Source organism: Lineus longissimus, chromosome 14 (genome assembly GCF_910592395.1).
Source record: "Lineus longissimus chromosome 14, tnLinLong1.2, whole genome shotgun sequence".
Classification (NCBI taxonomy): Eukaryota; Metazoa; Nemertea; class Pilidiophora; order Heteronemertea; family Lineidae; genus Lineus; species Lineus longissimus.
Window position 1 is genome coordinate 934,643 of NC_088321.1, and position 13,491 is coordinate 948,133.

At 42.5% G+C, this 13,491-nt stretch overlaps 1 protein-coding gene across 3 annotated transcripts in view; it reads right to left on the reverse strand.

The window, feature by feature from the left end:
* The window catches only part of LOC135498802 (centromere-associated protein E-like), a 66,177-nt gene extending 52,997 nt beyond the window's left edge, over positions 1–13,180 (reverse strand). For all 3 annotated transcript variants that reach the window (XM_064789261.1, XM_064789260.1, XM_064789259.1), the window contains exons 1-8: positions 13,073–13,180; positions 8,943–9,162; positions 8,475–8,531; positions 6,165–6,242; positions 4,877–4,921; positions 4,550–4,633; positions 3,493–3,689; positions 166–251 (exon numbers count right to left, since the gene is read on the reverse strand). In XM_064789261.1, the coding sequence (XP_064645331.1) occupies positions 166–251; positions 3,493–3,689; positions 4,550–4,633; positions 4,877–4,921; positions 6,165–6,242; positions 8,475–8,531; positions 8,943–9,119 (724 nt within the window). In that variant the 5' untranslated portion in view covers positions 9,120–9,162; positions 13,073–13,180. The remainder of the gene's footprint in view (positions 1–165; positions 252–3,492; positions 3,690–4,549; positions 4,634–4,876; positions 4,922–6,164; positions 6,243–8,474; positions 8,532–8,942; positions 9,163–13,072) is intronic.
* Positions 13,181–13,491: the final 311 nt, after the last annotated feature.

The following is a 13,491-nucleotide window of genomic DNA, read 5'->3' on the forward strand; positions in this document are numbered from 1 at the left end:
AAAGCTGTCCTTAATAGAGAGGTGTCCTGATTAGAGAGGTCAAATCGAATGGGAACAGCCGATTTTGGACCCAAACTAGTGTCCTTGATAGACAGGTTGTACCTAATAGAGAGGTGTCCGCTAAGGGAGGTTTCATTGTATATCTAAGTGTTGGTGGCTACTTGCCTTGTTGTGTATGCAGCAGTTTCTCACTAAGGTTACCAATGTCCTCCTTGGCCTGGTACAGGGCCTTCTCCAACTTCTTTTTACCCCTGGAAACAGGAATTTGAGAACACCATTTAAAACCCTGTCAAAATATAAGTATTCAATTGAAAAGTTTTGAATGAAACTTTAATGGGTGGAAGGAAGCAAAAAGTTCTGCTCCGATCGCACTGGGACAATTTTTCCGACTTTACTGGCGGATACAAACGAATACCCAGAATTTGTTTGTCATCTCACAGCTTGAACCTCACCCCAGGGATTTAGTTAACCCTACAAAAATGAGTGTAAAATCTGTGCAGGACTCTGCATGTTTCTACTGATGGGTTGAAGCCTCGAGCAAAGCAAACATTGCTGCCACCTGCAACTGTGATCGCATAATAAGGTGACGTCACACTTGTGACAAAAAATAGTTTCGTGGTGTGTTTTAATGGGGACCAGGTTAACATACACTCATAAAACTTCAAGTCGGGGAAGTTAGAAGCCAAAATATAACCACTCTGTTATGAATAAAAACTGGATTGTGAAGTCAAATCGTCACTGAAGCCTGGTACTGATCAGCTAAAGCGGTCACAGGCAAGAAGAGACAAGCTTTATCATCTGAGCCTGGTACTGATCAGCTAAAGCAGTCACAGGCAAGAAGAGACAAGCTTTATTATCCTAAGCCTGGTACTGATCAGCTAAAGTGGTCACAGGCAAGAAGAGACAAGCTTTATCATCCTAAGCCTGGTACTGATCAGCTAAAGTGGTCACAGGCAAGAAGAGACAAGCTTTATTATCTGAGCCTGGTACTGATCAGCTAAAGCTCTCACAGGCAAGAAGAGACAAGCTTTATTATCCTAATTAACTCTTTCACTACCGAACAAAGTATTTAGGACAAGACGATGGTGGACGACGATGGAAACTGCACATGGGAAAGATCAGCTCTCTGGAGGTGAGCCAAAAACCAGGAGGGGGTGCAAAAAACCTGGGAGGACTCGGGGAAATCGCTTCCATCCTCTGAAGAAAAAATCAGGCCTAACGGAGCAAAATAGTGAGGAGTTCCAGAGAGCTTTAGTTTCAACCTGCCCGCATGATGGGTAATTTGATAGAGTAAATATGAAATATTGATTGGTATATTGAGAGCAGAGCAAGGCACACGATTCAATCCACAGCATTTCAATGTTAGAGAAAATATGCGAGATTATGTAGTTGTTCCAATGTCCACAAGATGACTATACTGTTAGGTAGTACAATTCTGTACCTGATGTTGCTGAAAATGAGATCGAGGGAGAAGTGTATTATGATAAAATGTGCAGCACGTTCACAGCATGTCTTTGCCTGAGGGGGAAATCTGTGAGGCTGCTCCAATCACCAGTAAAACTATACCAGCCTGCTATGATGTTGCGGTGACCGTCAATAGGGTATTGAATTGCTGTGACAGAGATGTGACGTCAATTTTGTCCAAGTTTTGACGTCATTTGGACGCTAACCCTAGCGAACTTCAGCACCATCTATTGGGATGTCGATAACCAATTGAATAGACCCCAGTTTTTCACATCTGGATAAACTTTCTTGTAAATTTTGAATTATATTGAGAGACTTTTGTCAGTAACTGTATGTAGGTCACAGACTCTCTGGAAAGGATCCCTGGCACTGGCACTGGGAGTGGCAAAACGTTACTCAACTCTAGTGAAAAGCTTCTTCCTCTCCCAGGACAGGCCAGCTCGGAAAACTGGAAGGCCTGTCTGATTCATGGCAATCTGGGGAATTTTTTTTTTTTTTTTTTTTTTTTAAATTAAATGTAAAATCCCAGGACAGGCCAGCTCGGCAAACTGGAAGGCCTGTCTGATTCATGGCAATCTGGGGAATTTTTTTTTTTTTTTTTTTTAATTAAATGTTAAATCCCAGGACAGGCCAGCTCGGCAAACTTGAAGGCCTGTCAGATTCTTGGCAATCTGGGGATTTTTTTTTTTTTTTTTTTTTAAATTAAATGTAAAGTGCCTTGAAGTGTTTTACAAAAGGCGCTATATAAATTGTTTTAATAATAATAATAATGATAATAATAATAATGTGACTAGCTCATGGAAAAACCTGACAGGAAGGTACATCCAGGAGTGTAAAAAACTGGATAGAAGATTGGAACAGCCTCCGATAATGAAAATCAACCACTCTGTACTTACTCTGGAAGGACAGATGACAAACTACCGCTAAAGTTTCTTAAGAAAACAAGTAAAACAACGCAATAATGAAAAATGATAGCCAAATGGAGAAAGAATCAGATGCAAAAGATTTGGCACTGTCATTCTGTATGCAAGGATATGACTAGCTGTAAAGGGTGTCCCTAAGCCAATTACTGGCTGCCCTTTCATTTGGGGTGACACTATGATAAAAGGACTTCACTTTATCGCCAGCCATCAGGATTTCGATCATTCGACCTGGACTCAACCTCCCACAAAATAACAGCGCCAATTCTTCAAATCGAGAAGACGGAGATAACATAAGCTTCGCATAGAATAGGCTTTGCAAACAGACAGTACGATACTACCTATAGGCATAGAATTCTAGCACGCATAAATTTGATTGGAGAGCGACACTGAAATTGAAAATGGGCGGGATCAGGTCGGGTAGGGGTGACACTGGTTGGATGGGTTACACGACACACATATACCTCCATTCTTTCATGAAGTTTGGGCTAAGGGCAAACGAATAAATATGATATAACGCAGATCACTTATAACAAATCTGTTTTGGAATAATAAGGGTATAGGCTTCATGGTTCTATTCTGGTGACGTTACACTTTCCTGCAAGCCGGGTGGGGCTGAAACTTAGCCAATCTGGGGACGCACATCCATGCCCGAGTTTTGACCTGCAAAGGGTGCAAGGCAGCCTCTCGTCAAAAAAGGGAGCAGAAAGATACTATTTCTAAGACATGCACCATGCACTTTGGGGTTATAATTGAACCTACGACAACCGTTCAAAATTCTAATAACTCCAACTTCTTCTTCTTCTTCTTCTTCTTCAGCGTTTGCTCTGCACTTTGAGGGGTCATTCTCCTAGGAGTAATCCTCCTCCAAGGCGGGATGAGCGTATCCTGCGTGCCACTACGGTTTGGCGCCAATTGGGTTTATTGGCCTAGTGGTCCGACTTTGGCGAGAGAGATAGATGCCACGCAAGCTACTCATGTTTCTCACTTGGTGGGGTCTTAGCTTGCCCTGGCATAGACACCAGGTACAAGGAACCTCGGTTTTGAGTCTCATTCGAAAATAACTCCAACTGTTATACAGCACCCCATTGAACACTACAATACCTACTTGTTGCTGGCCTTCGCATGGGCATAATTCGTCAGGTATTCCACGATATCTGAGTTGATATCGCCAAGCTTGTTTGCGAGTTGTTCCGTATATTGTAGGGACTCTTCAATGGAGGAGGAGACTTCGTCCAGGTCGATTTCCTGTTCGGTGGCATACACATCCACGTCTTCATCGTCTTTGGTGTTCTCGACAAAGAACTGGAGGAAAATGAAAATAGTTTGTGATCATTTTATGCCTCGGCCCTGCTCTCTTATGAAGAATAGAGAGGAATACTGGCCAAAGGACACCATCCTGACCACAAAGCTCTGGGGCTCTGTGGCTTCAGACCTGCTCCCCAATGAAGAATAGAGAGGAATACTGCCCAAAGGACACCATCCTGACCACAAAGTTCTGGGGCTCTGTGGCTTCAGACCTGCTCCCTAATGAAGAATAGAGAGGAATACTGGCCAAAGGTCACCATCCTGACCACAAGGCTCTTGGGCTCTGTGGCTTCAGACCTGCTCCCTAATGAAGAATAGAGAGGAATACTGGCCAAAGGACACCACCCTGACCACATAGCTCTTGGGCTCTGTGGCTTCAGACCTGCTCTCTTATGAAGAATAGAGAGGAATACTGGCCAAAGGACACCATCCTGACCACAAAGCTCTGGGGGTCTGTGGCTTCAGACCTGCTCTCTTTATGAAGAATAGAGAGGAATACTGGCCAAAGGTCACCATCCTGACCACAAGGCTCTTGGGCTCTGTGGCTTCAGACCTGCTCCCTAATGAAGAATAGAGAGGAATACTGGCCAAAGGACACAACCCTGACCACATAGCTCTTGGGCTCTGTGACTTCAGACCTGCTCTCTTATGAAGAATAGAGAGGAATACTGGCCAAAGGACACCACCCTCACAACAAAGCTCGTCAAGGCCATTGAAGGCATGTGTCAAGGCCAAATGAGGCATGTGTCAAGGCCATTGAAGGCATGTGTCAAGGCCATTGAAGGCATGTGTCAAGGCCATTGAAGGCATGTGTCAAGGCCATTGAGGGCCTGCAGGGACTGATAAGCTAGATCTACCTCATTGACTTGCTGCAGCAACTTGAGTTTTTGGATGCAGGCATTCTCGTAGCCGACTATAAAGATGGTCACTTGTTGCTGGTACTGAAAGAAGAAAAATCAGAGACTCAATTTAGCGACGAAAATATATGATCACAAAAATGAAAAACGAACGTTGTCTGATTGAAATAACTACCACCAGGTTTTCAAAATGCTGAATTAAAAAGATGCAAAAGTTACAATTTCACAAAACCACTCAATCAAATGGCCATGAATTTATTTCAGGTTTCGAGTAAATCTACATCATTAACCCATAAAGGAAAGCTCGATAGCAAAACTATGACGTACCTGTTTCTTTTTCAAGTTGTCCTTCAGAATTTCTTCAAGTTCAATCTGCCAAAAAATTTGTAATGAGGAAATTAATTTCAATAATCAACAAATAATGCACTGTGGGTGACACGATTTTGATTGGTTGCTTAGTTCTTTATCAGTTTGCAATAATGCGAGATTCTTAAAGGGTTAAAACCATAACCGGTATAATATGCAGCCATACACACAAGTATTTTGAAGAAAAAACCAAGGCCTAGCATAGTTTTCAATCAAAATATCGCTGGCTCAAGGCACTTAAAGGGGTACGCCGTTTATACACTGGTGGTCCGGGAAACTAGAAATACGGTTGTACATGCCATAGTGCAGTTATTATGCATACAAATTTGCTGAAACTTGGTATGGATAGTATTAGTATAACTGTCTACATAACAGCAATGTGGAAATTGACATTCAATTCCTATTTACGCAATTTGAAATTTTCAAATTCTATTACAAATTTTGAAATTTTTGATTGGAGTGTAGACCTTTAATTTTGCATTATTGCCCGCTTTTGTGTGAGAGCTTATTTGAATGCCTTAATTTTCACCGGCTTAGCAGGGTGTTAGTCTCTAAATGGATTAAACTTAGTTTGTAAGAACATGAGGTATACACTCTTGAGTGGTTGAAAGAAAACAGAGGGGTTCGTGACAAGAAACAAGAGGCCCAAGGGCCTGACGCTCAGCTGAAAGTCCTCCGCTGACAGAATCCCATCATAGAATCTACATCTACCATGGCCCATCATAGAATCTACATCTACCATGGCCCATCATAGAATCTACATCTACCATGGCCCATCATAGAATCTACATCTACCATGGCCCATCATAGAATCAACATCTACCATGGCCCATCATAGAATCTACATCTACCATGGCCCATCATAGAATCTACATCTACCATGGCCCATCATAGAATCTACATCTACCATGGCCCATCATAGAATCTACATCTACCATGGCCCATCATAGAATCTACATCTACCATGGCCCATCATAGAATCTACATCTACCATGGCCCATGCATAGAATCTACATCTACCATGGCCCATCATAGAATCTACATCTACCATGGCCTATTATAGATCCATGATGGGACCTCAGTGTAAAACATGGTTAGTGATAATCATCATTGATCCATTCATGGGCCAATCAACGATTCTATCATGGAAGCTTTTGCCTGTGTTAAGACCACTAGGTTTGAGTAAGAATTGATAAAGAATAGTCGTCATCGATTCTTGGAATGACGTTCCTCACGTCTTCAGACCTACCACATCCGTTACGTATTCCGTATTCGCCAGACGGTTGTTCTCATTCAACGTCTCCTGAAGGTCAAATCCCTCATAGATCTGGAAGAGGGAATCAAAAATGTTATCGTCAAAAACAAAGATGTTGATGAAAGAGGAACTTCACGCATAGGTCAAATTCGCTTTTTTTAAAAATAAAGTTCCATTTCGACCTTCTCACATAGAATTTCAGTGCTCAGTGAGCAGGGCCCGGTTGTTGAACACTAGGGCCCGGCTGTTGAACACCAGGGCCTGGTCGTTGAACACCACGGCCTGGTTGTTGAACACCAGGGCCCGGTTGTTGAACACCAGGGCCCAGTTGTTCAAAAGCTCAGAAGTCATGTATCCCTAACGGTTACGTTAAGTGTCCTCGAGGACGTTATCTCTTTCAGTTAAAACCCACTGAACTGTTCACGTTAAGACTTAACGTCTCCATCAAAGCTAACGTCGTTTTGAACAACTCAGCCCAGGTAACTTTAGCCACTGCTGAATTTCAGTGACTGGTACTAAACTCAGCAGAGTGATTGGTTTCGGCTAATGTACTCTACAGAACCCTCTGGCATCCCTTGGGGTTCCTCTAACTTAGATTCAATTCAACACCAGAAATACAGAAAATAGAATTTTCAAGATAATGAAAGTAGGGCCAGGAGCGAATTTGGTGAGGGTGTAATAAATACAATGGCAAACATCTGAAAATGGACCATGCAGCCTGAAATGAATTAATGATGATATTATCTTCACTGAAATCAAACAAAAAGACAGTGTTTCTTGCATGCAGTGTGACTGGGGCCTGGTGTTCATCGGCCCGGGTGTAATTTGGAAGAAGCTGAAATGAACACCATACAGTGTGACTGGGGCCTGGTGTTCATCGGCTTGGGTGTAATTTGGAAGAAGCTGAAATGATCACCATACAGTGTGATTGGGGCCTGGTGTTCATCGGCTTGGGTGTAATTTGGAAGAAGCTGAAATGATCACCATACAGTGTGATTGGGGCCTGGTGTTCATCGGCTTGGGTGTAATTTGGAAGAAGCTGAAATGATCACCATGCAGTGTGATTGGGGCCTGGTGTTCATCAGCTTGGGTGTAATTTGGAAGAAGCTGAAATGAACACCATACAGTGTGATTGGGGCCTGGTGTTCATCGGCTTGGGTGTAATTTGGAAGAAGCTGAAATGAACACCATACAGTGTGATTGGGGCCTGGTGTTCATCGGCTTGGGTGTAATTTGGAAGAAGCTGAAATGATCACCATACAGTGTGATTGGGGCCTGGTGTTCATCGGCTTGGGTTCAAAGTTGTAATTTGGAAGAAGCTGAAATGAACACCATACAGTGTGATTGGGGCCTGGTGTTCATTGGCTTGGGTGTAATTTGGAAGAAACTGAAATGAACACCATACAGTGTGATTGGGGCCTGGTGTTCATCAGCTTGGGTTCAAAGGTGTAATTTGGAAGAAGCTGAAACGAACACCATGCAGTGTGATTGGGGCCTGGTGTTCATCGGCTTGGGTTCAAAGTTGTAATTTGGAAGAAGCTGAAATGAACACCATACAGTGTGACTGGGGCCTGGTGTTCATCAGCTTGGGTTCAAAGGTGTAATTTGGAAGAAGCTGAAATGAACACCATACAGTGTGATTGGGGCCTGGTGTTCATCGGCTTGGGTTCAAAGGTGTAATTTGGAAGAAGCTGAAACGAATACCATGCACCTGGTGAAAGCAACATCATAAAAGTAAAACTAAAAGGCTAATTGTGACTGCATTCTAGAGAGGTGCGTATCAACTACCGGTGTCGAAAAATCATGTCATGCAAATGGGTGTTTATAGAAAAGCATTCCCTCGACCGCTTTCAAATTTCAAACTGAAACAAAATTGCAATTTGACGTGTTGTGACTCGAAGAGCGAAGTGTGAAGGAAGGTTCACCCTGGAGAATCAAATCGTGAACTCCGCACATTTTGTGGTAAGTCCATGTTCTCATTCATGTTGTATTATTGAATTACGAGCCCCGTGATTTTGTGTCAAGGAAAACAGCGCTCCATTGTTTCAAAGACTCGTAGAGCAGTAACTACTACCGTAGGTATGTGATGGGATCTACAGTCATCTTTGCACGGAAACTATCGAGGGACTCGGAATTCAGGAATACCAGATGACTAGGGAACCTGGACATGGCAGGTTCTGTATGCCTGGAGTTCAGGATTTTGATACTCTGGGGCGAGTCTTTGCGGGTGTTTCAAAAAGCGGTGTTGAAAACCTGCAACTATGCCATCGGGTGACGGTTTGGGGTTCCGCCTTTGTGACTTACTGACTGCCTCAGTGTCCCTGTCTCAGGGAGGTCACCCTCCTCGAAGGAGTCGCACACCTGTAATTATGAGATTATCAACAGAAGGAGACATACGACTTGCACAACGGGTTTTTTTTGCGGGTTTTTTTTATTGAAATGGTACATGTACGCCATTCATAATAACTAGTGGTCAGGAAAATAGCAATGCAGTTATACACAATGCCGTTGGGCAGTAATTAGATGTATTAATTTGCTGAAATTTGCTACTGTGTAGAAGCTATTTAGTATTCGACGGTTTTAGGGCGTCCATTTCAGAAAGGCCTATCACACGTAAAATAGGCCTTTCATACAGGTGCCCTTCAAGTGGTAAAAAAAGGGTCCACAGGGTATCTCATCAATGACATGCTTCAAAATATGATTGCATTATGAAGGTTTTTTCTAAGCTCAATTAAAAAAAATATTTAGTTTTGATGAAAGATTGAAACTCACATTATCAACTCTCTTCATAACCTGTGTCAGTTCTTCTTTTGTCTCATTAGAAACACGCTTGGCGTGGGTCCGTGCGTTCCGGTCCAGGACTTCCTGCGCCGGCGCATCACCACGATCCAGGATGCTGATTCCACCAATGAAATTCATCGAGTTGTGCATCGAGGCCATGGACGCCATTTTGATTTTTTCTCAGATTGTGACTAGCATCAAAGTCCTGCGACTGAAAGAGAATTTTTTATAGATACGAGACTGTGCACGGGTCAGGAGGATCATACAGCAGATGGGGCCAAAGTCTGCAACTTTTATCGCAGCGTAAACGAGAGATAGATGTCATAACTACATGTACTTGCGATTATAATTGCTGCTACGTGGGTCAAAAGAATCTCTTGTCTGCGGGTAAAGGTGGTAATCCTTGTGTTCGATATTGACTAGCAGGTTACTGTGACCTTGCTGACCACAATAAAAAAGCAATTATCGTCGCATGCAACTTAAATGCAGCTGCAGCGATTTCAATTGCTCAGGATGCGTAACGCAAAATCAACTGCAATCATCACTGTGACAAGTACGTATGAAATAGCATTGACTATTGAGTACCAAATAATGAAGGACAATATTTTAGTCAGGAAAAAGACATCAACCACTCCAAGTGTCATAAATATCAACCCAATTGACACAAATATAATTCAGACACAATCTCGAAAATCCATACAACTTTCGATTGTTGGCACAACAAAAGAAAACAGGCCATTCCCAGCCATCACAAGCAACAGACCATGTAGGCCTATTCAATCCTTAGAAGACGTTTATGACACTTATTAAGGCCTAATTGCCCATAACACACCAGAAAGATGTGCGGTCGACCGTGGCGGATTTGGGTGGATTATTTGAAGATGATACTTTGTAAATACTTATTAAAGCTTTTATGATATTGTTGGCGAAAGTTTTTTTCTCCCCTGGTGGGATTATTGGTTTAGATGTACAATATTAGCTTGTCCGAGGCTCATGGATGAGACATCCAGAAGGCAAAGGGGTCACCAGTGGCATATTTGCGAGGATTATGAAAATATGACACTTAGTAAATACCTATCAAAACTTTAAAATGACATACGGCGGAACCTCCCTTAGCGAACACCTCTCTATCAAGGACAACCTCTCTATTAAGGACACTAGTTTTGGTCCCAAATTGGTTGTTACCATTCAATTTGACCTCTCTAATCAGGACACCTCTCTATTAAAGACAGCATTTTTCATTCCCAGCGGTGTCCTTAATAGAGAGGTTCTAGTGTAGTTGGCAAAAGTGTTTTATCTACTTAAGGTGTGCAATGTTACTTGCTTGTCCGAGGCTTATAGACGAGACACTCAGAATGTAAAGGGGTCACTAGCGACATACAGTAGAACCTCTCTATTAAGGACACCTTCGGGACTGACAAGTGCTGTCCTTAATAGAGAGGTGTCCTGATTAGAGAGGTCATATTGAATGGAAACAACCAATTTGGGACCAAAACTAGTGCCCTTAATAGAGAGGGTGTCCCTAATAGAGAGGTGTCTGCTTAGGGAGGTTCCACTGTAGTTGCAGGGAAGATGCAAAGACAGTTCTGTGTGCCTTTTGTACCCCTTGAACAGCTTCATAGCGTTGTCACAGTACAGTATTCCTTTCACGGTTCATGGTGAAGCATTAAATCATTCAGCAACCAAGAATAAACGACTATTGTCCAACCTCTTAAGATAAATGCAAATAGCACTTAGTATTAGCAAAAACCAATCAATTTATGAAACGGAATCAAGAAAGCGTATGTTGCCATGACGACCAACAATGGCGCCATTAGAGTTGTGGCGAGATCAAATAAAACGTTGATTAGTTGAGAAAATATTGGTAGAATGGTCGAGGAGGGTCACTGTGATTTGTGCTGGAGACTACTTGTGCATTGCTTTCAATTTCCAATCGATGCCAAATCGATACCAGATTGAACATTCCTTAAGAATGTTAGATTGGAGACTCATAAACTCGATCAAAGGGTACACGGGTCAACCAAGGCCTTGTCGCCATACTTTTGACCTTAAGAAGAAGGAATAAATAATCACGCTATCAGGCCTTCCTTACAAAATCAATGCATTAATCGATAGGCCAAACATATCATTATTTATGCATACTGGTGTACGTTGTCCCAATTGTTGACATTATTTGTGAAGTCAATATTATCTTGCTGGCATTCGAAATGCCTCTGTCAAGTGTGTGTGATATCAAGGAACAAACTGATGCAATACTTATTAATAAATATCATGATATCTTTCCATATTCTTCTAGCGTTCGATTTTCATTTCATGGCTATGTTACAGAAGTAGGCCTATGTCTGTGATAAACCTGTCATCTCTTGTTCCTCCCTTGATCTCCAGAGCCTTGTATCCAGTGATACACCTTACGGCCATGTGGCCAGTCTCTCGGTGTCCCAGAGTGGGCAGTTCTGGAGCATCACAAGAGGATCGCACTGTAAGAACCAGGCCTATGTCTCTAATAAACCTGTCATCTCTTGTTCCTCCCTTGATCCCCAGAGCTTTGACTCCATTGATGCACCATATGGCCATGTGGCCAGTCTCTCAGTGTCCCAGAGTGGGCAGTTCTGGAGCATCGCAAGAGGATCGCACTGCAAGAACCAGGCCTATGTCTCTAATAAACCTGTCATCTCTTCTTGAGCTGATCTGGTCTCTGATCTGGTGGACTGCACTCACAGTGTCACCTTTTGGACTCAGCCACGTTCATCCTCTTAATGTTGGCTTTGAGTCTGCAGTGGCCAGTCCGAAGATGAAACAAGGTGGTCGCCCCTTTTCTCATCATTGTATAGTACCCCCAGGTATATGGCACGGCTTAACCCGCCGGCTATAAGGGAAGTCCTTTATGGCCCAGTGGTTGGCGCGTTGGCCCCAGAGTGGAGGTTAAGCAACGTTGAGCGCAGTCAACCTTTGGATCGGTGACTGGCGCGTACTATATAATAATGTCTAAGAGAGTCTTGCAAGCATCTGAGGTTCCCATATATTATGATATCAATACTTTTATACAGTGGAACCTCCCTTGACAGACACCTCTCTATTAAGGACAACTTCTCTATTCAGGACACTAATTTTGGACCCATATTGGTTGTTTCCATTCAATTTTATCTCTTTAATCAGGACACCTCCTTATCAAGGACAGCACTTGTCAGTCCCAAGGGTGTCCTCAATAGAGAGGTTCTACTGTACAGTTTTTAGGCCGATTCCACCCAGTTTCCACAGGACATGGCATTCGAGGCTTATACAGTAGAACCTCTCTATTAAGGACACCCTCGGGACTGACAAGTGCTGTCCTTAATAGAGAGGTGTCCTGATTAGAGAGGTCAAATTGAATGGAAAGTACCAATTTGGGAACAAAACTAGTGTTCTTTAATAGAGAGGTGTCCGCTAAGGGAGGTTTCGCTGTGTATGTACAGCAGAACCTCTCTATTAAGGACACACTTGGTACAAACAAGTGCTGTCCTTAATGGCGAGGTGTCCTGATAAGGAAGTTCAAATTGAATGGAGACTATGAAGGACACCCTCAGGTCTGACAACTGCTGTCCTTAATAGAGAGGAGTCCTGAGTAGAGAGGTCATACTAAATGGAAAGTAACAATTTGAGACCAAATTTTCCTCAATAGAGAGTGTCCTTAATAGAGAGGTGTCTGCCAAAGAAGGTTCCACTGTACTGTAAAGGCATGTGTCCTTAGATCCAAGAGTGTTGTGTAACCCAGGTCCCAACTAAAGCCGTCATGATATATAAGCCCTTTTTAAGTATCGGCCTAGGCCCTTATTTAGTACCCTATTAGGCCGCCTGCCCAGTCAGGTCCCAAGATCTTGTGATTGTCAACAAGTTCTCAGGTTCCTAACCCAACAACCACACAGGCCTGAACCAACACCACGTAGATGCCTGCATTGAATCTATAATTAAAAAAACAATATAGGCTTTGTGTACAAAATGTACAGTAGGCCTAGTAGGCCAAGGTGAAATCATGATCGTAAAATTGTATAGGGCCTACTATGACTCACCAAAAACAATCGTGATAATTTACGCAAAACTGGGCAGTATTTTACAAATTTATCGAAATGTGGCATCAAACTTACCTATTTCTTTACATGTATCCTTTTAAATTCATAATCCGATGTTGTACAAAGTCAGAAAACGCATTTTAAATTCAGAGAAATTTGACAGCTATATCGAATTTTTGGAAATCCGCCATCTTGGTTTCTGAGGTGATTATTTACATCACGTGACCTAGTTGCCATCCAACTAAAATAATTGATCTCAGTGTTGGTTCTAAAATTTCATTTTACGATTTCACCCAAAAAATGGTGCTCATGGAAAAAGAGTTTGAGCATGCAAGAAATCGTTTTATTACTGTAAACGAGTTGCCTTTCATTATGGTAGCATATTTACATGACAGTGAGCGATTTACAAAGACAGTTTAAATTCACATCAAGCAATTATTTGATTTAGGAAGGCATATGTCCTGTATGTCTCCCTCTAGCGACCAATCGGATGA